General features: G+C 50.8%; 1 protein-coding gene across 1 annotated transcript; it reads left to right on the plus strand.

Moving 5' to 3' along the window:
* The first annotated feature begins 9341 nt into the window (after window positions 1-9341).
* On the plus strand, window positions 9342-24014 carry HBEGF (heparin binding EGF like growth factor). The gene is made up of 6 exons (XM_045026041.1): window positions 9342-9680; window positions 10152-10325; window positions 15791-15968; window positions 21090-21245; window positions 21858-21952; window positions 22770-24014. The coding sequence occupies exons 1-5, from the start codon at window positions 9638-9640 to the stop codon at window positions 21928-21930; spliced, it is 624 nt and encodes a 207-aa protein (XP_044881976.1). The 5' UTR covers window positions 9342-9637; the 3' UTR covers window positions 21931-21952; window positions 22770-24014.
* Window positions 24015-24992: the final 978 nt, after the last annotated feature.

A 24992-nucleotide genomic window follows, 5' to 3' on the forward strand; every position in this document is an offset into this window, starting at 1 on the left:
CTCCTGTTTTACACTTCATCCTTCTTTCCCTTCAATCAGCGCATTCCCTGGACCTCCCTGTCCAGCTCCTCCTAGTGCTGCACCAGTGGCAGGCGACTGAAAAGGGGACTTTGCATTTACTTTCTGCTGCCTCAACTATGGGGAACTGGGCATCCAAATCTCCTAGATGGCTTTGCAAACCACAGCCATACTCCATGCTTGTGTTCGCTCTCTGATAAAACGGCTATACTAAGGAGTGTTCTTCTAGTGGGCTATTGGCACTGCCCATGTATGGGTATGTCCTGTGAGTTAAGTGGAATTTCTCAGTCAGTATTCATTCTTTCAGCCCTGCACAGCGTTGCATAAGAAAACTGAATGGAATTTCATTTTTAATGTGTAGGTGCATGCAGAATATGATTGGGGGGGAGAGGGTTGAATGGGACAAATCTCTCCCTGAAGGAGCCCTGTCTCATTCTAAATGACTCGTAAAAGTATGTGTGAGGATAAGTATAAATATTAAACAGCTGCTTCGTTCACTGTGCTCAGTCCACTCTGTGCACTGAATGAGGCAGGACGCCTGTGTGGAAGTAATATGGCATCAGGGAATTAATGATGGCATTGTAACACCTACACACAAGGAGGCAGAGATCAAGGGAGGCCAGCTGCCAGACTGGCTGGATCTTTAACTTGCTGTCTTTACAATTTACTTTGTGCATGTGACAGCACATTGTGTATGGTCAGTTTCACAGGTTTCCTTGCAGGATCCCTTAGTTAGTCAGTTTCACCAGTTGTTTGTGTAGGATATTTCACAAAGTAACCCAAGGGAAACACAGTTCAAAATACAGAAAAAATGTATCTGCAAAAGCACAGTAATTGTCATAGGGATTCAGGGAACCCATTTTTATCACTCTGTTAGCAGGTATGGATCCTGTTCTGAGCCAGCCTCAGGAAGCCATCTGCAGAGCAGTACACCTTTATTGAACCTGCTCTTTCCATATACATCTGTGTACAGAAATGGCTCTTTGATACAGCACTTCTGTAACAGATCCTGCTGGGAAAGGGTTAAGGAGAGACAGCCAGCCCATTTCCCCACCCAGATATCAAGGATGGGGGAGTGGCTGTGAAGGAGAGGATCTAGTGTTGGGGGATGAGAAGTCCTGAGCCAGGAGGCTAGAGCTGGAGCAGCTATCATGGATTGTTAAGATCTGTGCTAAGAAAGCCAAAGCCCAGGAAGGGGGTGACTTTTGCACTGCGTGGGGTTTGCTTCAGAGCCAGCTTGGGAGGCGCCTGTTCTGATGAGGCCTCGGGAGCTGGAAGGGCTGGTGAAGCCCATCTGCATGAGAGAGTCGCACACTTGGTAACTTGTACAGGCCAAGGTCACTGCACACCCCAGGGGCTTCATGCATCCCTCTGTCCCCCACACAAGCTCCCTGTGCACCACCCTCCATTTTCCTCTAATGCAGAGCCTCTCTGCAAGTCCACCCAATATCTCCGGCCAGAGGATCTGTATGTGCCCCATTTCCCCTTCTCCCATATCAGGATCCCCCCATTCTCCCCCATGCCAGGGCTGTGTGTCCCTATTCCTCCCTCCCTCATTCCTTCCTTCCCCCCATACCAGGTAATCCAAACTCCCACCCCCCCATTACCCCCTCCACCCATTCTGGCATCCCCTGTCCCCCCACCCCACCCCATGGCAAAGGCTTTGTCTGCTCTCCATTATCTCTGGGCCTTCCCCTATCTCCCTCCTGCCAGGGGCTGCGTGAGCCCCTATTCTCCCCATCCCCCAGTGCCAGACTCCCCCAATATTCCTCCACTCCCATACACACACCAGGGGGAAATGAATGGGCTCATGAGGTGGGTGAAGGAGCAGCAGAAAGAGGCTGCAGCCTAAGAGGAACCACAGTTCCCAGGGCTCGTTACCCTGGCAACAGCGCCAGGCTTCCAGGGAGCATCAGACCTGCTCCGGCCCCGAGCACTGGAGGGGGACCCTCCGGGCTACACGGCACCTTTGGCAGGTGGCCACAGCTGCCTAGTGAGAGGAGGCACCCAGGGCTGACTGACCCCGCTCCTTTTGAACAGGCGAGGACGCTGCCACTGACGAAGGCGTTCCACGCTGCCACCCTGGGGCAGTACTGGACACCAGAGGCAAAATCCTGGCAGCAGCTGGGACAGGAGCTCTCTTCCCTGGGCACTCGTGCCCAGAGACTGCCTGCCCAGGAAACACAGCGCCTCAGTTCTGCCTCTGGGCTACAGGGAGAACTGATGGGCTTCGCGGCACGAGCCACCCTGAGCTGCTCCATCCTTCCCCACTGTGAAAATGGTGGCAGCCCCTCCCTCTCACCGATCCCCTACCCAAACATTTCTCTCAGCTCCTGAGGGGAGGGGCAGAGAGCACTCTGCTGCCCGGAGTGCCTCCAATTGGCTGTTCTTTCCCAGGAGGTGGGGAAGTGGGAAAAAACAGCCAATCAGAGCTTCAGGGCATGACTGGAAATAACTCCTGGTGGCTGCCTCCAGCAGAGACCAACACTGAGTTGAGCTGGGACAGCAGAGGTACCAGGGAGGCAAAAGCTGATTACTAGAGTGGGGACATGATTTCTGTTCTGGCTTTAAAATTCTCGGTTTGCTGTTTGGTTCTGTTAATTCAAACACCCGTGGAACACTTGGGAGGGAAGATGTCTTTGTTAAAGATTCAGCCCCTCAAATCTCACAGTCCACCTTTGAGCCCACTAATGAGCCCAGCACCAACACCAGAGAAGACAAGACTTACCATTCCTGATATTTCTAAGATTAAAAAAAAAAGAAAAAAGAACCACCAACTTTAAACCTTACTGGACTTCCTTATACTTTAGAAAGAAGCAGAATATGGCACCATCTCAATTATTTTATCCTTGACCTGCCAGGTGTGTGACCCCCAGAGATCCCATGCCCCAGAATACAATGCTTTCTTTACTCAGTGACCATAGCAAACTGGTTCCTAAACATGTGTGAGGAGCGGAGCCAATAGTTCTCACACAGAGACCAGGATTTTCATAGGTTCTGGGGAGCAGAGCAGGCAAAACATTCCTAGCCAATCAAATGGCCAGCTTCCTACGTGCCTTAACTCTCACTCTCGCTATGTCATGTGCCAGGTAAGGCAGCCCAAAAACACCTCCCGCACAGCCCCACCTGTCAAATATGTCACACGCGTCTCCGGGATGTCAGTGGAATGCGGCAGCAAACCACTGGGAAAAAGAGCCTCTGCAGAAGCAGTTACATAACATGGGAAATAAACAGTGCAGCCTCTTCTGGGCAACCCCTGTTGAACTGGAAGCCAGTGCGGAGCTGTGGGAATTGGAGTGTTACGATAAAATCTTTTTGTCTGTGCAATAGCTCCTGGCTGCCAAAGTCTGTAAGCACTGATGAGGGTTGGAGGAGCCGGAAGGAACAGCCCTCAACAAACAAATAATTACAACGGTCATGCCTGGGCAAGAAACTGGGTGTGAACGGGAGTTGCCAGATCCGGCCGTGTTCCTTAGAGACAACAACAGCAACCACAGGGTTTGTAATCACACTGTTAATGGACCTCTCTGCACGGAAACTGACAGCTAGATTTTGGGGCCTGGGAATTCCACTCAGCAGGAGGAACAATCCAAGGGGGCCAGGTGATGACTCAGAACAATGCAAAGCAGCTCTGCTTTCCCAACGCTTAGCCTCAGCAGGGTTTCATAACTAATCACCTAGGATGGGATCTAGGCCAAATACAGGTTGAGCTAAGGTACCAGCATCCATGACAGGGGCAGACAGAGCTAGGGGTCATCCACAGAAATATAACGAACCTGAACATATGTGTGTGGCAGAGTGGAACCAACGAAAAGGGGGTGCCTAGGAATGGAAGGAGCCAGGTGGTCTCAGGCTGATGAACATGAGGCGCTGGCGACGACGTGGCTAGCCCTGTGTAAGGGGTTCTTCATCTAGGCATTGAGCTGGGTACAGGTGTTTGATCTCTTGGCAAGAAGAATGGCCACCATTTCTCCACATGGTGCCAGTTGCTTCTCTCACTCCTAGACTTGCTACTTTCCCCAATTTTTAGGACCTGAAATATTTTCAGGACTGATACAAACATCTCGATGTCCTGATGTGCTGAGTTGGTGCCACAGAGTGAGGCTTTAGATGCAGCAATCCTACTCCTCAGGTCAGACCAAATGGCTCTGGGGAAGACGTACCCCTTAGCATCATGGACATGGGACCTCAGAAACAAATGCTCGTTGGAGTCCTGTCCCTTGTTTTCAAGCAGCGTAACAAGTGACTCGGTGACTTTACATGAGCAAAGTGCCAACTGTGTACTTCATATAAACTGCAGAGAAACTCTAAGGCAGGGGGAGACCCAGGGCCCAGGGCAGAACTGTCTGCTGCAGGAGCAGCACAGAGCCAAGATATGGAGTCCTATGCTCTGCCTCCTTGCAGGCCCCAGTGTAGGGGGTGTGGCTGAAGGTGAGAGGGGACCTACCTGTAGCATTCAGTGCTTTGGGGATTCTGAAGCCAGTTCCTGATAGGCTGCCCTAAATTAGAGCAACCCCTGGGGCTAGTTGGGCCTCCACAGCAGCTCCGATTCTGGGCAGTGCACAGGTGGTGTAAAACCAGCTTTGCCCTGCACCCAGGCCATGCTTTCTGGCTGTGCCTCTTGAGAGGCTTGGCAAAAAATCTGCCTCTCTGAGTCTATGAATATTACATTTAAAATGGAAAGACAAACACATATGTCAAAATGTTCAGGGAAAGATAGGAACAACCAGACTGGATCAGATCCATGGCCCAGCTAGTCTGTACCCTGTCTCTGGCAATGGGTGGCATGAGATGCCTCGGCAAAAGGTGAAAGCACCTAGCAGATGTGCAATGATCTGACCCCCAGATTAGGTTTCACAGTCAGCGATTGCCTGAAGCACAAGGTTTTATCCTCCATGCACTGCTCTTCTCTTAGCATTCACTGGTGTAACTCTGGGTAGTCTTGTTAACCATAGACACATCCAATCCCTCTTTCAATCTTGCTAGGTCCTTGGCCTCAACATCACCTTCTGGCTTTGAGTTCTGTGTTCTGATTATGCACAGAGTGAGAGTCTGTCTCCTTTTATCAGCTTTGAATTCGCCACCTTGTAACTTCTTCGAATGTCTCTTTGAGATGGCGGAACAAAAGCTCCTCATCTACCTTTTCTAGACCATTCAGTATTTTATATACTTTTATCACAACCTCTTTTATTTGAATCCCCTCTAAGGTAACAATCCCAATCTTTTCAAACTCCTCATAGGAGAGTTTTTCCAGGCCCCTAATCATATTCATTGCTATTTTCTGAACCTCTCTAATTCTGCACCATCTTTTTGAGCTGGGGTGATCAGAACTAGTATCTAGATGAGGCTGCACAATTGATTTACATCAAGACGTAATATTTTCCATCGTTCTCCATCCTATTCTTTCTGCAACCTAATGTCTTGTTTGTTTTTTGGACTGCAACTGCCCAGTGAACAGAGAGGTCTCATTGAGCTGTCTACAATGGCACCCAGGTCCCGTTGCTGAAGCAGCTACCCATAGAGTCTGTGCATATGCAGAGTTTGACATCCTGCTGCTCTGTTGGAGGAAGTATTATGATTATCAACAAAATGACTGTGAATCACCATTAACAATATTTTGTACTTTGCTAGCATCTTTTCATGCAAAGATCTTAGAGCACTTTACTGGTACTAACAATTTAAGCCTCATAACAGTCTTTTGAGAAAGCTAAGGGATTGATTTAATTAATGCATTAATTTACTTTCCCCACCACTGAAATGCAGCCCCCTCTTGGGTAGAGCACTGCAGCTGTCTAACAGCACACAGAAATAATACACAACAGGAAATGAAGAATACCGAGCTACATGCCCTGCTCCTTGTGGAGTCATTTGCATTGGTGGAAAGTGAGTGCAAAGAGGGTACAAAATCCGTTCTGATTTGGTAGCTCTTTGCACCAATGTAATGCCTGCACCTAGCCCAGGGCAGTGGATCGTCATGCTCAGCATTAACTGAAACTGCAGGGAGAATTTTAGGTCGGCAGAATGTCTCAATAACTGAGATAGAATTTGGCCAGCCTGGCGGAGTTAATGCCACTACTCTCCTGAAAGGAGCGAAGGCATCTGTCTATGTACTTATACTATGCCCATTACCTGGGCATCTGAGCACCTAGATGCTAAGGGCCAGAGTAGGGTAGTAATTTTTGTGATCACCAGATCAGCACATGGTGCTATGGGCATTCCCCTCTCTGGCTGGCTCTAAACCTCTTCTTAGAGGACACCCTAGATTTAGCACCTCTTGGTTTGTCTCAGATAACAATCTGGCTACCTCTAGTAACTGTCTGGGAGACTCGGCCCTGAGTCAGAGCTCAGATCCAGTGGCACTGTCCTTCTCTCATCCTCCAACCCCCAGCATGCAAATGCTATCCTAGCCAAACCCATAGGACTGGCATTGATTGGAGCTGGGCTCACTCAGCCTAGTGAAGCATGGATCTCTGGTACAGCACCAGCTCCAAAGAGCAGGCAAGGAATGTGGAGAAAAGCACCCAGCAGGGTGGACCCTGAGATCTTTTGTAACCTCCCCCAGTCCCTGAGAAGACAACAGCAGGAGAGGCCTTGCTTCTTACAGGAAATACAAACCCCAAGGGGAAGAGGGAGCAGCTGGGTACCCCACACTGGGAAGGAAAGGTGGAAGGAGTGGCTGCCAACAGCACACATAAGAATGGCCATACTGGGTCAGACCAAAGGTCCATCTAGCCCAGTGTCCCGTCTTCTGACAGTGGTCAATGCCAGGTGCCCCAGAGGGAATGAAGAGAACAAACAATCATTGAGTGATCCATCCCCTGTTGCCCAGTCCCAACAGTCAGAGGTTTAGTGACACCCAGAGCATGGGGTTGCATCCGTGACCATCTTGGCTAATAGCCACTGGTAGACGTATTCCCCATGAACTTACCCAATTCTTTTCTGAACCCAGTTTTACTTTCGGCCTTCACAACATCCCTGGCAATAAGTTCCACAGATTGACTGTGCGTTGTGTGAAGAAGTATTTCCTTATCTTTGTTTTAAACCTGCCTCCTATTAATTTCATTGGGTGCCACCTGGTTCTTGTGTTATGTGAAGGAGTAAATGACACTTCCTTATTCACTTTCTCCAACCATTCATGATTTTATAGACCTCTATCATACCCCCCTTTAGTCATCTCTTTTCTAGGCTGAATAGTGCCAGTCTTTTTAATCTCTCCTCATATGGAAGCTGTTTCATACTCCAATCACTTTTGTTGCCCTTCTCTGTATCTTTTCTAATTCCAATATATCTTTTTTGAAATGGAGCAACCAGAACTGCATGCAATATTCAAGGTGTGGGTGTACTATGGATTTATATAGTGATGTTATGATTTTTTATGTCTTATTATCTATCCCTTTCCTAATGGTTCCTAACATTCTGTTAGCTTTTTAGACTGTCACTGCACATTGAGTGGATGGTTTCAGAGAACTAGCCACAATGACTCCAAGATCTCTTTCTTGAGTGGTAACAGCTAATTTAGATCCAATCATTTTGTATGTATAGTTGGAATTATGTTTCCCAATGTGTATTACTTTGCATTTATCAACACTATTTCATCTGCCATTTTGTTGCCCTGTCTCCCAGTTTTGTGAGATTCCCTTTGTAGCTCCTTGCAGTCTGCTTTGGACCTAACTATCTTCCATAATTTTGTATCATCTGCAAATTTTGCCACCTCATTGTTTACCCTTTTTTCAAAATCATGTATGAATATGTTGAACAGCACCGGCCCCTGTATAGATCACTGGTGGACACCACTATTTACCTCTCTCCCATTATGAAAACTGACCATTTATTCCAAGCCTTTGTTTCCTGACTTTTAACCAGTTACTGATCCATGAGAAGACCTTCCCTCTTATCCCATGAATGCTTACTTTGCTAAAGAGCCTATGATGGGGATCCTTGTAAAGGCTTTCTGAAAGTCCAAGTACACTATATCCATTGGCTAATCCTTGTCCACATTTTTGTTGGGCCACTCAAAAAATTCTAATAGCTTGGTGAGGCATGATTTCCCTTTACAAAAACTGAGTTGACTCTTCCCCAATGTAGAGTGTTCCTGTGTCTGATAATTCTGTTCTTTACTATAGTTTCAATCAATTTGCCTGGTACTGAAGTTAGGCTTACCAGCCTGTAATTGCTATGATCGCTTCTGGTGCCTTGTTTTAAATTTGGTGTCACATTAGCTATCCTCCAGTCATCTGGTACATTACCACAGTTAGTATTTCAGCAATTTTATATTTGAGTTCTTTCAGAATACCAGCTGGTCCTGGTGACCAATCACTATTCATCAATTCCCCTCTATTCAGCACTGGTGAGGCCTCATTTGGAGTACTGTGTCCAGTTTTGGGCCCCACACTACAAGAAGGATGTGGATAAATTGGAGAGAGTCCAGCGGAGGGCAACAAAAATGATTAGGGGGCTGGAGCACATGACTTACGAGGAGAGGCTGAGGGAACTGAGATTGTTTAGCCTGCAGAAGAGAACTACCTGAAAGGGGGTTCCAAAGAGGATGGATCTAGACTGTTCTCAGTGGTAGAAGATGACAGAACAAGGAGTAATGGTCTCAAGTTGCAGAGGGGGAGGTTTAGGTTGGACATTAGGAAAAACTTTTTCACTAGTAGGGTGGTGAAGCACTGGAATGGGTTACCTAGGGAGGTGGTGGAATCTCCTTCCTTAGAGGTTTTTAAGGTCAGGCTTGACAAAGCCCTGACTGGGATGATTTAGTTGGGTTTGATCCTGCTTTGAGCAGGGGGTTGGACTAGATGACCTCCTGAGGTCCCTTCCAACCCTGAGATTCGATGATTCTATGAATTTGTTCCATAACCTCCTCTACTGACACCTCAATCTGGGACAGTTCCTCAGATTGTCAGCAAAAAAGAATGGCTCAGGTGTGAGAATCTCCCTCACATCCTCTGCAGTGAAGACCCATGCAAAAGAATTAGTTTAGTTTCTCTGCAATGACATTTTCTTGAGTGTTCCTTTAGCAACCTGATCTCCAGTGGCCCCTCTGGTTGTTTGGCAGGCTTCCTGCTTCTGAGGCACTTAAAAAGTTTTTTGCAGTGAGTTTTTGAGTGTTTTACTAGTTGCTCTTCAAATTCTTTTTTGGCCTGCCAAGTTATATTTTTACAGTTGACTTGCAGATTGCCCCCACCTTTAAGAAACCTGGCTGTCTCACCCCAAAGTAAGGGGACCTGAGTCACCAAGCACCAGCTTGACCGAGGGAATCCCCCTCCCACTCAGCCCCCAGAGCACTCACGCCAGCCCCCGCCCTCAGAGGGCGTAGCGTACACACCAGCATGGCCCCACCCTCCAGCCTCTACCCCTGGTGCTGGCACAGCCTGGTGCGGGAGAGAGAGAGAGGGCTCCTGCTGAGAGCTGGGCACGTGTGCGCCGTGGAGGTCGGGCAGAGCAAGCCGCCTGGCAGGACCGAGGGAGCCCAGCAGCGTCTAACGCGAGGCGGCCCAGCTCGGCGGGTGCCGTGGGAGGTAGCGGGGCGATCGCAGAGCCGAGCCCAGAGCGCTGCGGGCACGGCCAGCGGCTGGACGCGGCCAGTTCGGGAGCCACGCGCCAGGCAGGGAGCGACATGAAGCGGCTGCTCGTGGCTGTCAGCGTCCTTCTGGCTGCAGGTGAGGAGCGGGGCGAGCTGCGCCGTCCCGCAGGGGAGCTGCAGCGGCGGCGGCGGCGGGCAAAGTTTGTTCCTTGCCCCGCCCCCGAATGGCCCGTGCGCTGGCACCGCAGCAGAGCGCGCCGCGGCCGAGCCCGCCGGGCAGCCCGGACCCCTCTGCCCACGCGCCCAGCTTCCAGGTGCTGGAGGCCGCGCTTGCACAACGGCCTGGGGCCGGGGCCGGGGCCGGGCTCCTTCTGGCGGGGGAGCCCCCTCCCTAGCGCTTCGCCCCGGCCAGCCGGGCCCCGCTGTGCCTCCGGGAGCCGTTCCTAGCCCCCCTGCCGGGGCGCGGAGCTTCATTCATCCGGGGCGGCCCGGCCCGGTGACTGTAAATACGGTACCCGGCCCCGGGGCTGCCGTATGGAGAGCGCCCGGCAAGTGCGGTGCGGTGCCCGGCGCTGTACTCTCAGGAACGCCGCTCTCTCTCCCGCAGGATGTTCCGTGGCGGCGCCCGGAGCCGGGCTGGAAGTGCTGCAGGGCCCTGGCTTCCACGAGGCGAGCGGCGGCCGGTCCATCGCGCGGCTGCTCCGGAGCGGGCTGGAGGAGGAGCGCGACCCGGACGGCGGCGGGGTCTCGTCGGGGGATTATTTCCTGGAGCTTCCGAGAGGTGCGTGTGTGCGGGGCTCGCCGGACGCGGGGGACGGGCAGCGCCAGGTGGCCTCCCCTGCGGAGGTGGGGAGCTGGGGGGGGAGCCTGCGGGTCCCGATCCGGGGCTGCCTAGAGGCTGGGTGCTCGGATCCAGGGTGAGAGGTTCGAGCCCAGCTCAGGAAATACGCAGCAAGCTGCTGAAGGGAAATCGATTTAACTCTGGCAGCGCTGGGATCTTCTGGGTAAGGGAAGAAGTGACCCGGTGCCAGGGGACCCTTTCCCCACTCAGGAGTGTCACAGGGTGCATCTTCTATGTGACACCATGGCGGAGAGGGGGAAGGAGGCGAGTGAGTCAGATGCAGCAATATACATAAGCAGGTGCTTAACTTTAAGCATGGCCCATTGGCTTCCATGGCGTTAAGGGGGTGCTTACATGCTGGCCTGGCTTGAGAGGTTATTCCTGGGGCTGCTTGTGGGGTGAGGAGGAGCATGGTGTGATTGGCTAGGCGGGGTGGATAGGGAGAAACTTTTCTAACTAGAGCGGGGTTGACTCGGGTTAGTTTCCCTTGGGCGCTGAAAGGCAAGGAGTGTCCCTGGGAGAGGCCAGGAGTGGGGTAAGCCCCAGAGCTGAGGGGGCAGTTCTGTTGTTGATTGATGTGTGCAGAGCCCTGACAGCAGGAATCCAACAAGGGAGGGGAAGCCAGGCCAGAATGTTCCCACGGAAATTCCTGCCTTATTTGCTTTGTGTCGGTACCGTTGTTTTTAGTAGTTTCTTGTCTGTGCTCTTTGCCTTCTCTGTTACCCTGGAGTCCCCAGTGCCCCTGCTGAGACCCAGTGCTGCATTCCCTGTAACACCCAAATCCCCAGTGCTGCATCCCTGTTACCCCCAGTCCCTGGGGATTCTTCCCAGGTCCAGCATGCAGTTCTTTGTCATTCATGGCATGTTTAATGCACAACCCTCTCCAAAGCAGGAGGAGAGGGAGACTCGGTAGCTAAGGGGTCCAGTAACTGTTCAGTTGTTGAAGTAATGCCCTCTCTCGTGGGAAAGTCCTATAGAACGGAATAGATTCATAGATTCCTAGGCCAGAAGGGACCATTACGAACAGCCACAGCCCAGAGAACTGCCCCAAAATAATGCCTAGAGCAGATCTTTTAGGAAAACGTCCAGTCTAGATTAGTGAGGGTACTGAGAGGGCTCTGTGGAAATGGCTTTAAAACCCCATGTCATTCAATAGAGAAGGAGATCGTTCCATAGGTGTTTTGCACCTCTATGTAGAAATCTATAAAAGATATGGGATTCCCTATTCGCTTCTATAGGATGGTCCCCAAAAGCCTACAGAAAGGTTGAGCTCTCTGTATTACATCATCTGGGATGCTCCCCTGTGTGGATCCATCCAGTTGAGATGGCATGCCATCCCTATTTGGAGTGGTCACCACCCGTGAGTCACATCCCACCGCCCACACACTGCTACTCCTCATACCAGCCAGGGGTTAGTCACTGAGCTGGGGGCATCTGAGTCCACCTTCACCCTGCTGTGTCTGTCCATTTATGTCTGGTTTCTCTAACATTCTTTGGGCGAAGTGCTGGTCCCATTGAATACAGCAGGAGTGCAGGCGTTAGCTTGGTTGTGACCAGGATTTGACACAGGGACAAATTTAGACCTGGTGTTACCAGTGTAACTCCACTGACGTCACTCAGATTGCGTGCCGTCTGCCTATTACGCTCTGGCTTTTCCTCATTTTTGTTCCCTCTCTAGGCTTGTCATGGTTCCTCTCCATCTCTGACTGTGTGCCCATCAGCTTTGCAAAACCAGGCTGATCTGTTGCACCACAGGGGTGGAGTCTGGGGAGATTCATCCTCTCTCCTTGTCTGTCCTCACCACAAACCTTTCCTCACTCTTCTCCTTTCCTGTCTCTTCCCACCACTAGCTGTCACAGTTCTCCCCACCTCACACCCATGCTCCTTGGGTCACCCTCTCCTCTCCATTTCTCCACATCTTTCTGTTCTTCTTGGGATGGGTGCATTTCTTCTTTCCGAATGCCAGAAGTGAGCGTTTGGAAGGGCAAGAGGTATCTCGCTCTAGTGTGGGTTAGCTGACAGGCCTCTGATGTGTCAGGTTTGAGAAGAGGATCAGTTGGGAGTGGGATTAGGGTGACCAGATGCCCAGATTTTATAGGGACAGTCCTATTTTGGGGTCTTTTTCTTATATATACTCCTTTTATCCCCCACCTCCTGTCCCGATTTTTCACACTTGCTGGCTGGTCACCCTAAGTGGGATGCTTGGATGTGATCCTAGTACTTTGGGGAGTGGTAGTCACCTGTTCTTGCCTCCTTCACGCTCTCTAGGGAAGTGCTTCTCAGTCGGAGGGGGGGAGGGTTTGCACCCCTGTGGGGGAGGGTCATGGAGAGCAGACAGAGTGATTGCAAGGGTGAAATTTTATTAAAGTCTAAAGCAGAGAAGATCTGGCTCCCCCTCACACCCTTTCCCTCCGCGGTCAGTGTTCTCTGTCAGCCTCTGGAAGTACACACACAGATGAATCACGTAGGTTGATCATTGTTACCCTTGCTTTATAGCAAAGTAAGTGGATTGTGAAAATATTTGATGAAGGGTGGCCAGCGTGGATGGGTTGAGACACAAAGGGGTCATCAGTTCTTCTCTGGCCTGGGAGCCCCTCCCTCAAACCCCATCACTCCTGATGCCTCTAGCTGTTGTGTCAGCCGTGCCCAGCAAAAAGGAGATGTCTCTGAGTTATCCTGAGGCACTGATCAGTCTGGAACATGCTCTCTGCATGCAGAGGTCTGTGCCATCATTTTCCTGCTCTTGTCTTACCCCGCACCCTTCCTACTTCTTGTGCCTGTGAGCCAGCCGCTGACCCCTGCTGGCCAGAGTGGAATGACAGGCCTGTGAGATGGCTTCCCTCAAATGGCTCTGTCCTGCACCTGCAGAGTTCCCTTGATCTCTGATCTGCTGACAAGGGGATAGAGCAGGGGTGGGCAAACTTTTTGGCCCGAGGTCCACATTGGGGTGCAAAACTGTATGGAGGGCCGGATAGGGAAGGCTGTACCTCCCCAAACAGCCTGGCCCCTGCCCCCATCCGACCCCTCCAACTTCTTGCCCCCTGATTGCCCCCCTCAGAACCCCACATCCATCTAACCCCCCCCGCTCCTTATCCCCTGACCGCCCCCTCCTGGGACCCCTGCCCCTAACCACCCCTTGGGACCCCACCCGCTATCTAATTCCCCCGTTCCCTGCCCTCCCCCGAACCTCTGCCCTATCCAACCACCCCCTGTTCCCCATCCCCTGACCACCACCACCCAGAACCTCCACCCCATCCAACTGCCCCTGTCCCCTGACTGCCCCCCAGGACCCCCTGCCCCTTATCCAACCCCCCAGCCTTGTGGCTGCAGGGCAGGGGGAACAGCAGGGAAGGGGCCCAGGGCTAGGCTCCCTGGCCAGGAGCTCGGGGGCCAGGCAGGACCGTCCCGCAGGCCGTAGTTTGCCCACCTCTGGGATAGAGGCACAAGGGCCTGGGAGGCAAGCAGGGAGAAGTGCAGTTCTGAGCGTCCTTCTCCTTTCCCTGCGATAGCAACCCTCTGCCCTGCGGGTCACAGTGCCTGCGGCAGGGAGATAAGCCAGCGGGGCTCCCATCGGACACACGCAGTTCCTGTGTGGTTTGTTGTCTCTGTGGTTCTTTGTGAATTGAGAACTTGCAAAGCTCCTGCAATATCCTGGGTGGCTCCTTCTTCTATTTCTCTGGCCCTGGTGGAGTCTGAACCTGCCGGTACTGCCAGGCCCCTCACACTGTGTGGTACTTGGAGGCCAGATTCTGCTGCCCACCAAGGGGTGCTGTAGGATTCAGGCCTTACTCCAAGTGAGGAGGGTATTGGAACCTAGAACTTAATCATAGAAATGTGGGGCTGGTAGGGACCTAGAGAGGTCATCTAGCCTAGCCCTTGCGCTGAGTCAGGACCAAGGAAACCTAGACCATCCTGACCAGCGTTTGCCCAGTCTGTTCTTAAAAACCTCCAGCAATGGGGATTCCACGACATCCCTTGGTAACCTGCTCCAGAGCTTCACCGTCCTTAGAATTAGAAAACTTTTCCTAATATCTAACCTGAATCTCCCTTGCTGCAGATTAAGCCCATTACTTCTTATCCTATCTTCAGTGAATGTGGAGAACAATTGATCCCAGTCTTCTTTAGAGCAGCCCTGAACATATCTGAAGATTGTAATCAGGGCCCCCCTTAATCTTCTTTTCTCAACACTAAACATGCACAGTTTCTTTAACCTTTCCTCACAGATCAGGTTTTCTAAACCTTGTCTCATTTTTGTTGCTGTCCTCTGCACTCTCTCCAATTTGTCCTCATCTCTCCTAAAGTGTGGTGCCCCGAACTGGATACAGTACTCCAGCTGCGGCCTCACCAGTGCTGAGTAGAGTGGGACAGTTCCCTCCCTTTTCTTACATACAACATGCCTATTAATACACTCCAAAATGATGTTAGTCTTTTTTGCAACTGCATCACACTGTTGACTCATGGTTGCCACATGTCAGGTGTTGTCTGGGGGCTGTCCCTGTTTCAGTGAGGAATACCATTTCCTCCAGGCCTGGTGTGTGTGTGGGTGGGTGGGGGAGCATGGATGGACACACAGTAGCTTATGACATGTCGGCTTTCAAGGCTTGAAAGTTGACATCATGTTGCAGTGTGATGTTTGGATGCAGAGTGGTAGTGGCCCAAGGTGATGATTCCTTAGCTGTGTTACTGACACCACCATAGAGTGTAAGAGTTCTTCAGGTTTCCCAAGGTTCCCATCTTCTTGTTCCTGAGCCAATGAGGCGTGCTATAGTGCTGTATGCTCCCACTGAAGCCCCTCTGAATTTATGGTGCTCAACACCTGGCACTTTGGCTGTCATCAGAGTAATTTGCAAGCACATCTGGGGGAGGCATTGTTTGACTTTAAAAATTGTTTCCACTGAAATTCAAAAATGATAGATTTCATGGGACTGTGTCTGTTTACATCAGCTTGTTTTCAGAAAACCTAAATTTGGGGCCTGAACTGACCTGCCAGTGCCCTTTAATACTGCATGTGTCCTATGTGCAAGCCATCATTGTAACCACAGGAAAATCAACCTGATTAGGACTATGAATAGCCTCTTACCAAAGACCAGACTGTTCAGAGAAATAAAGGGTAGATAAAGACTCAATTCCTAATCTTCCGTGGTCAGTGGAAACCAGCGTATATAATAGTAACACGTGAGGTATGTACTGTCCTGTTTTTCTCTCTGAATCTTCACTGACTTGTTCCTTTCTTTCCTTTAGCATCTTTATGAACCAGAAATGCTTTGATATTTGTTGAAATCTGCAAAAATGGTGAAACCTCTGGCTGGGGGCAGATAGTCTGTCAGTGAGGCAGATGCCTGACAAAATGCTGTGCTGGATACAGTTGAGTTGACTTGTGTTCTTCTTTTAAAATTGTCTTCCAGTTGCCTTCTTGTCCAAGCCAGAAGGTTTGGTTACTCCAAAAAAAGAAGGGAAAGGGAAGAAAAGGAGGAAGGGCAAAGGCAAGGGGAAGAAGAGAGACCCATGTCTGCGAAAGTACAAGGACTTCTGTATTCATGGAGAATGCAAATACATCAGTGAACTGAAAGCTCCATCCTGCATGTAAGTTATTGGCATATCTCTGACGTAGGGAAACCTTAGTCATTGTTCCTTGAATTCTCTAAACCACACACAGGAAGAGTGTAGGAGATATTTTTAGTGCATACTCGTAGAGCCCTGTGCAGATACAAAATTTGGATCCACATCCGATCCGTGATCTGCAAACATGGTGAACAATACATCCGCGGATTTGCAGGGCTCCACATACTCTCACTCTGTGAGGATACTGTTCTGTTTTCACATGCTGCTTGGGTTTTTGCATCGCTTTGGCACCCTGTGATCAACCCTGTACTCCGTTGGGTCTAGTTAAAGGCTCAGGTCCAGATGTGTGTCCCTCTATCACACACATCAGCCTTCCATTAAATTCCCCAGTGGTCTGAATCCAGGGATGCCACATGAATCTCTGTGGGCCCTGAGTGAGCATGGAGTTTAGCCTTCAGGAAGTCAATATGACACAACTTCCCTTTGTGGCATGCTTGTCTATTGCAGGGCACTTGGTAGCCCTTTCCAGTCACACCTTCAGAAGTGGGCACTCACTTTAGGAACCCAGACTCTGGTGCCTGTAGCCTGTGTTTCAGGAGTGCTGGATCCCCCCAACTCCAGCTGAGGTCAGTAGGAGCTGGGATGTTCTGCACCTCTGAAGATCAGGCCCTGGGAGCAGGGGGCTGAGCTCTCCTGAAAATCTAACCATAGACGTCTCAAGCTGGGCACCCAGCAACAGAGGCACCTGAATTCGGTGGCAGCTCCTGAACATGGCTGTTCCTATCTTCATGGGCCCGTCTAATTAATGTGTCCCATGGTGTGTTGTGCAGATAGCAGCTCTGGTGATGGCTGGGGAGCGGGTAGAGGAAGCGTCACAGAGAACAGGGAAGCTGGAAGGATCCACTTGGCCCTGGGAGACTCTGACACTGGCAGAGTGATGGAGTATTCTTTCCACACCAAGAACCTATTCTTGAATAATGTCTTCAGAGGACAAGACCAAAAAATGCTTTCGTTCAGCATCAGGCATACACACCGGCGACTGTCACAGTCTAGCAGCGAGAGCCGCTAGGCCAGGGGCAGGCAAACTTTTTGACCTGAGGGCCACATCTGAGTATGGAAATTGTATGGTGGGCCATGAATGCTCACAAAATTGGGGTTGGGGTGCAGGAGGGGTTGAGGACTCTGGGGTGGGGCCAGAAATTAGGAGTTCAGGGTGCAGGAGGGTGCTCTGGGCTGGGACTGAGGGGTTCGGAGGGCAGGAGGGGGATAAGGGCTGGGGTAGGGGGTTGGGGTACAGGAGGGGGATCAGGGGTGCAGGCTCCAGGCAGCGCTTACCTCAGGCAGCTCCCGGAAGCAGTGGCATGTCTCTCCTCTGGCTCTTATGTGGACCTGCGGCCAGGCGGCTTTGTGTGCTGCTCTGTCCGCAGGCGCTGCCTCTGCAGCTCCCATTGGCCGCAGTTCCTGGCCAGTGGGAGCTGCGGGGGCGGCACTTGGGGCGGGGACAGTGTGGGGAGCCCTCTGGCTGCCCCTACGCGTAGGAGCCGGAGAGGGGACATGCGGCTGCTTCCTGGAGCTGCGGAACGTGCCCACAGAGCGGCCCCCAACCCCACTGCCTGGCTGGAGCGTGGGAGCGAGGCAAGCCTCAGACCCTGCTCCCCAGCGGGAGCTCGAGGGCTGGATTAAATCAGCTGGTGGGCCAGATGTGGCCCGTGGGCCGTAGTTTGCCCACTCCTGCACTAGGCCATGGAATAGTTTCTCAAAGGGAAACTGTGGAAGCTGAAAACGAAAGCCCTGGAGAACACACTGTAGGGAAGGTTTTTAGAGTGGCTAGCAGGAGATGGGGTTAGACGTGACTGGGTTCTTTCATCTCTGATTCTCTTGGTTAAGCTGATGTATTTGTTGTGAGTGCTGCAAGCAAGTTCTCCCTCTGCATTAGAGTTTACGGGCACTTCTGCTTGTCTGGCATTGTCTCACCATGAAGATGAGGTAGATGGTCTTCTCCAGCACAGAGGTCTCTTTCTGAGGAGCTCCCTTGAAGGCTTCCTTGTCCTAGACCATCTAGTGCAGGGCTCTGCTCTTCTTCTGCAGCAGTTTGGGGCTTGGGGGCTGGAAAGGGAAAGTAAATCTCTTCATCCACCTCTGCAAATGTGACAGCCCTGTCTGTTGCACCAGTGCAGTAGTGCAAGCAGAAGGAGAATTTGGTGTTTAGACTCTCTCTGTCCCAGCTCCAAGCAGCCAGGGTTGGAGACAACACCTTTGAGGGCACTGTGCATGGCAGCCTGCCAGGAACATGTTGAAGCTGCTCTATTATGAGCCATTCCTCTGTTTATCCCCGTGTTGGAGATGCTTCCCTGGGCTGAACCACTGCTGTTAATCAATCATTCTCTGCCTCTCCTGGGTGCCTTCCTCTGAGGAACTGGAAAGCTCTTTCAGACATGAAAGGACTCCCTCTGCTATCACCCTCAGGAGGTAGGGAAGTATCAGTCACCCATGCCCACTGCACAGGTGGGGGAAGCCAAAGCTGGCGAGAGTTTGTTGCAATGTGGACCCTGGCCTGAACCTCGCAGCTCATTTCTTGTCAGACTCCACAGAACACTGATCTGGTGGTGTTCTGTAACCCATCCCCTGAGCTACCGCTTCCTGTCCACAGAACTTGCTGAAGATCGCAGAGCCCTGGCTCGTGTCGTGTGCAACCTTCTGGCATTGGAAACGTGGTGCAGCGTGGTGTTGCGGAGATCAGTGAGGGCTGCCCTGGGAGCCTCTGAGTGTTCTCTGGCATGAAGCTGCAGCTGAGGGAATTCCTAATGCCGCCCGAGCAGCTGGCTCCTGAAACATGATGCTCGCAGCAGCCGCCAGCACAGAGCAGTCTCTGCTGTCAGGGTCCTAAGCAGCTCACTATCTGGGCTGCTGCAAAGGTTGATGACACCTCTTTCAGGAGAGCAGCAGGTGCTTGGGGGGACAGACTCTCCGGACAGTCAGGCACCCGACTGAACTCCTGATGGATCTTGCTGGGGACGCTCTTCCTTAACCAGTGCTTCCTGCGGGGACAAGGCCTTAGGGCAGCAATGGAAGGAGGTGTCCGGAGGGCAAGGGCCAGGGCTGGATTAAGGCTCTCCCATCCAGACCTCAGCAGGAGGCAGACTCCACTGTTCAGAAGGCCACATTCCCATGAGCTAGTTTCCCTAGCAGCGCTCTTCTGCCTCAGTTCCCCCTCCCTGATGAGAGCAGATGCTCCAAGGTGGCTCACTAACCACTGCTCTTGCCTTTAACAAGATCTAAAGGAGTCTGAGGTTCTCAGCTGCAGTGGCTGGTATCCAGTAGCCACCCGCTGAGAAAGCTGAGGGGTTGTGAGCATTCCAGCCTTGCTCTGCTCAGCCAGCATCTTGGCGGATCCAGGGCTGCTGCTTTGAGTTTCATTGCAACCTTTGCCTGCTGTGGTTGCTGTAGCACACTATGGTGTTAGCTGAGGGCACTGGCAGCACTTTGTTCTGGAGGGGGCTCAGGGTTTGCTGGAGACCTTCTGGCTCTTCAGCTCCTGTGGTTCTTTGCTTTTTGTGTAATGTGAGTATTGGAGGCTGACAATGACATTGACACATGGCATGTGCTGGATTTAATGGCACTCGATCTAAACATGGGACACTTGATCTTGATGTCTGGCATGTGTCCACATGTTTGGCAAGAAGCTCATCCCTCTCTGATTGGGCCTTGGGGGTGGTGGTGTATATTAGGCTGTTTACGTGATTCTCCTTTGACTCACTGCAAGGGGTGTTTGGGTAATTAGCCTCCTGGCTCTGATGCAGATTTTATTTCTGTTACGTGAATAATTACCTGGCCAGAGGAAAGGTTGGTGGCTCATGGGTCATGAGTGTTGGTTTGCTCCCGTTTGAGAAGTGCGTCTGTGGGAAATATCCCCAGAGGAGGCATTCAAACCTCTTTCATCTCCATTACCAAGTGACCTGTCCTTGGCTTTCTTAAATGGGACTTTCAGGCTCTGAAAATGGGAGCTGAAGAGGTTTGTCCCAGTGCTGAGCTCTAAGTCCCTGACGTGCTAATAGAATTCAAGGATCTCTGTGCAGTGGACAATACTTAGTTGAGCTCATATTTTAACGGCCTCCTCTCAGCCTATATCTAACGGGAGCTGGGATGACTCAAGCGTGCCCCAATGACAACACTCTGGTCCAGGGTGGAGTGATGCCCCTGTCCCACCCCTTCAGCCTGCTTCCCCACTAATCTCACCCCCTCTTACCTGCTTCTGAGCGCTGGAAAGCATGTGACAGGATCTGGAGGGTTTAGGTGACCTAGTACGGTTCAGGGCAGACAAACAGAACTGGATGGAGCTGGGAGCCCATCATGCACGGGGCAGCTATTCTGACACTTTTTTTATTTTACATAGCACTGAATGATTCCAGTGTTCTACTCACCCATAAAATGTGGCCAGCTCTGGGGAGGAGCGAGGTAGTTAAACGGAGCACAGCACGCTGCACGCCAGCAGGGCACTTTGGACCAAGGTCCCTGAAAATGTCGTGTGATCGCTAATGTCTCCACAGACCCTTAGATTCAAAAGTCTTATGGGGAAGACCCCCATGTGACCAGCTGAATGGAGCCCAGTATATTTATGATGAAGGCTTGAATCCATCCTGCTGGGGATCCAGGCAGCCTAGGAAACCCCGTCCTGATGCTTGGGCCAGTACCCACTCTGGTTCACTGTGGGAAATGCCAGCCCAGTGCCCAGCAGCAATGCCAAACGGTTGGGCAGGGTGCTGGGCTGTACTGGATGTGGGAAGGACAGTAGAGAGCAATAGGTGATACTGGGACCTGTCAGGAACACGGTCCCTGTCCCTGGGAGGAGATGACTGCCCTGGAGAGGGTGCAGCTAAGGCCAGCAATGGTGATGCCAGGCCTGAAGGATCGAAGCACTGAGCGAAGGTTCGGGGCCTTGGGCTGAGTCTCACTGGCAAGGAGGAGGCCGTGCTGTGTCCTGAGAGCTAGGAGAGGGATGGAGATGTTCCATGACACTTGGGTGGAAGGGGCTGGAGAACAGTTCCGATGTGATCGCAAAACTTGCGATCTAGGGCAAAACTTTGCTCCTAGAGTGCCCCGTTGCTACTGTCTTTTTAACTCTTTCCTCCTCCCCCAAACTAGATGCCAGCCAGGGTACCATGGCGAGCGGTGCCACGGCCTCACTCTCCCTGTGGAAAACCCCTCCACCAGTTATGACCATACCACAGCGTTGGCCGTCGTAGCGGTGGTGCTCTCCTCTCTGTGTCTCATCATCATCGCTGCATTGCTGATGCTCAGGTAATAGGGAGTGGGCTGCCACGCGCTGGTCACAAGACCTACCCTGCAACTCGGGGGTGGGAGGGAGGGAGGCTCCCTGTGGTCGCACTGCATGGGATACACCCTTCCGCTCTTAAACCCAGAGCCCTGACCCCAACCTGGGTGAACTGCCCCCGCTGACACCACTGCTGGTATTCCCTGGGGCTCAAGCCCTCTGTGTATGAGAGCAGGGGTCTCCCTAGCTCAGTGGCCGATGACATTTATAACCTTGGACCACCTTGCTGTCCAGTTCTCTGTCCTTCTTGACTTGGGTGGTTTCTTTTTTTTTTTTTATGCTCACCATGGGCTGGGTTTGTTCCCAGCTCTGCCCTGGGAAGATCCAGCAGTATCAAACCAGCTGGGGGAGACGGGCTGATGGGAAGCAGTTGCTTTCTTTCTCCAGATATCAGAGCTATCCAGCCTCCTGCATGTCGCCCAAGGGAGGGACTGAGATGGAAGGTGTGGCACTTCATCATATGGCCAAGATGAGAACAGTGATGGCCCCAGGTGGCTCCTGTTGCGGCGGGTGGGTTCATTACCCTGACCAGAGCAGCAGCGGCACGCTGGTGAATGTCTGTCTGCTTGTGTTTGCAGGTGTCACAAAAGAGGAGTTTATGATGTAGAAAACGAAGAGAAAATTAAGTTGGGCATCACTGGAAACCACTGATGGCATCGCGGGGGCCTGCAAGGTAAACCCTCCAGCATGGGCATTGTGGCATGGCAGGGGCAGCTTCCATCTGCAAGACTGCACACAGCCCTGCTGGGCAGCGACAGGTGCAGCTAGCCCTTCCTTTTTCCTCCCACGTGTCCTTACCTTATTGCTGCATCATTCTTCCATACTCCTTTCCTCAGCCACTGGTATAGTGGTAGTCTTCCAGTGTTGCACTGGCAATCAGAGGCTGTTTCACCCCAGAGGCAGCTGCACTTCAGTGGTGGGCAGGCACTGGGAAGGGGAAATGCCCCCTCCACTGGTCCAAATGCTGATATCACACATGCTTCCAGGTTTTTAAATTAGGAAAATGTCTTGTCTCCCGGGTGGGTGAATTAATATGTGGAAGGGATTACTAATTAGTGGGTGTCGTTCTAGGGGAGACTTTATCAAAAAGGTAAATATAGGTTGTTCGGTCTGATGGCACAACTCACACGGAATCAGTGGGAGCTGTGGGTGATCAGTACCTGTGAAGATGAGCCATATTATTAATACCTACCTGCATCCCAAATCCTGTAAGGTCTGAGAGGCTGCATTGAAGTCAGTTGGAGCTCAGAGTACTCCATATCCAGATGCATGGGACACTGACTCTGGATTCAGGAAAGCATTCACGCATGTGCTTGAGTTCCTTTGGCCTAGGCATGTTCCTAAGTTTCATGTATGAGCTTAAGTGTTTTCCTGAATCAAGGTGTCAGTGTGGGGTGCTCTTTCAGGATCTGCACCCACCGCAAAGCACGTCGCCTTGCACAGGGCACAAGCCGTGATGTTAAATGACCCAGCCTTGTGTTGTGTTTCAGGATTCAGCAGTGAAGCGATTCTACCTCCACCAAGAAGCCAGTCATAGCAACTTAAGACTCTGTTTATTGGACCTCTTGAAACACCAACGGGAGTGGAAGGGGAGTATCTGTTTTTGGGGGTTGTGTCAGGGAATGACTTCACTGAAACACACATCTCAATGAGCCAACCTGATCTGCTGGAATGAAAGAAGGTGGCAGGAATGGTGACTTCCTGCTGGATGGTTTCCAATAAGCAGTGGAATTCCTTGAGGAGTCTCAGCTGAAGGGCTCCTGCTGAGGATGGAAAGCTGGACCTTCGCTTTAGTGCTTTGCTAGGGACTGAAGAGTAACTAAAACCAAACCTGAATTTGGATCCTTCAAACGCACGCTGAGGAACTAACTGTGAAAGACTTCAACTCCGCGGAGACTGACTTTGCGGCTTTATTAGATGGGGGCTGGGGAGGGAAACTATTTAACAAGATATTTTTCATGTTAAATTATATATTTATTTTAGATATACTGTACATAGTATTTATTTAGGGTCTGATCCTGTAGTCTGGAAATCAATGGGATCTTTACCGTGAGTTCAGACAGCAGGATTGGCCCTCACTTTTTAATGTGTAACATAATGGTCTAATAATTAACACTTTGTTACAAATGCTTAGATATTATTTAATGATGACTGGAAAAGGAGTCAGATAATTTTAATATGACAGATTTGGAACGGTGTGTCCTTACTAACTATTGTCCATGAATATTTCATGTGGCACTATGAGGGGAAAAATACGGACAGCATGAGCCAGAAACCAGATTTCAATACTTCCGCATGTCCCCTTCTCCCTTCTTGCTGAGAAACAGCAGGCGAGGGGAATCACATGTATGGGGGCAAACTCAGACCTGTTGTAAGTGAGTGCAGCTCCACTGAATCTGACCTATACTGTCCAAACATTTCTGTTATTCAAAACCAGCCTCTGCAATTGAAAAAAGGGGTGGATTGATTCAAAATCCAAAGCCTAGGCCAAACACCAAAGGTGCAGGAGACAAACATAGGGGGAATTATCTCAAGATAGGCTCTATGTGGTCTTCAGGACCCCAAGGAAGTCTTATGGGCTCTCTTCCCTCATGGAGATTCCTGAAGTCCCCGCGTTAGAACAAGTTTGAGTTCTTATGTGTGTCAGATTTCAGAGGCTGCAGTGAGCGACCTCATGTTGTTACATCCTGTGCTTCCAGAACAGGTTCAGATGTTACAATCAAAATAAAAATAACCCAAACTCACTTGTCTCCTGTTCATTGAGCCCTATGCTGGAAAGACTCCTGAAAGCAAGGTGATGTATGGACAATAGCAGGGAGTGTCAAAGCAGAGAGAGCTGGCTGTTTTTCCACGGGAAATCGGCTTTTCTCTAGCCTGTGTGGCTGCACTACACAAAGGCTCATTTTCAGACTGGAGTGCCTAAGTCCACACACGCATTTCCACTTTTGAGGGCTCATCTTGGCACTAAGCAATATTTGTCTTTCTGTTTTCTAGTCCTGGAAAATATAGTGCCAGTCTATAAAAGACAACCGGGGGAATTATAGACCAGTCAGCTTAACTTCAGTACCTGGAAAGATAATGGAGCAAATAATTAAGCAATCAATTTGCAAACACTTAGATGATGATAATGTGATAAGTAACAATCAGCATGGATTTGTCAAGAACAAATCATGTCAAACCAACTTAATAGCTTTCTTTGACAGGATTACAAGCCTTGTGGATTGAGGGAAGAGGTAAATGTGATATATCTTGACTTTAGTAAGGCTTTTGATACTGTCTCACATGACCTCATAAACAAACTAGGGAAATCCAACATGGATGGAGCTACTATAAGGTGGGTGCATAACTGAATGGAAAACTGTTTCCAGAGAGTAGTTATCAGTGGTTCACAGTCAAGCTGGAAGGGCATATCAAGGGTACTGCAGAGATCAGTTCTGGGTCCAGTTCTGTTTGATATCTTCATCAATGATTAGATAATCGCATAGAGAATAAATTTAAAGATTATAGATGATACCAAGATGGGAGGAGTTGCAAGTGCTTTGGAGGATAGGATTAAAATTAAAAATGATATGGACAAACTGGAGAAATGGTCTGAAGTAAATAGGATGAAATTCAATAAGGACAAATGCAAAGTACTCCGCTTAAGAAGGAACAATGAATGGCACACACGCAAAGTGGGAAATTACTGACTAGGAAAGAGTACTGCAGAAAGG

Source organism: Mauremys mutica, chromosome 8, assembly GCF_020497125.1.
Source record: "Mauremys mutica isolate MM-2020 ecotype Southern chromosome 8, ASM2049712v1, whole genome shotgun sequence".
NCBI lineage: Eukaryota > Metazoa > Chordata > Testudines > Geoemydidae > Mauremys > Mauremys mutica.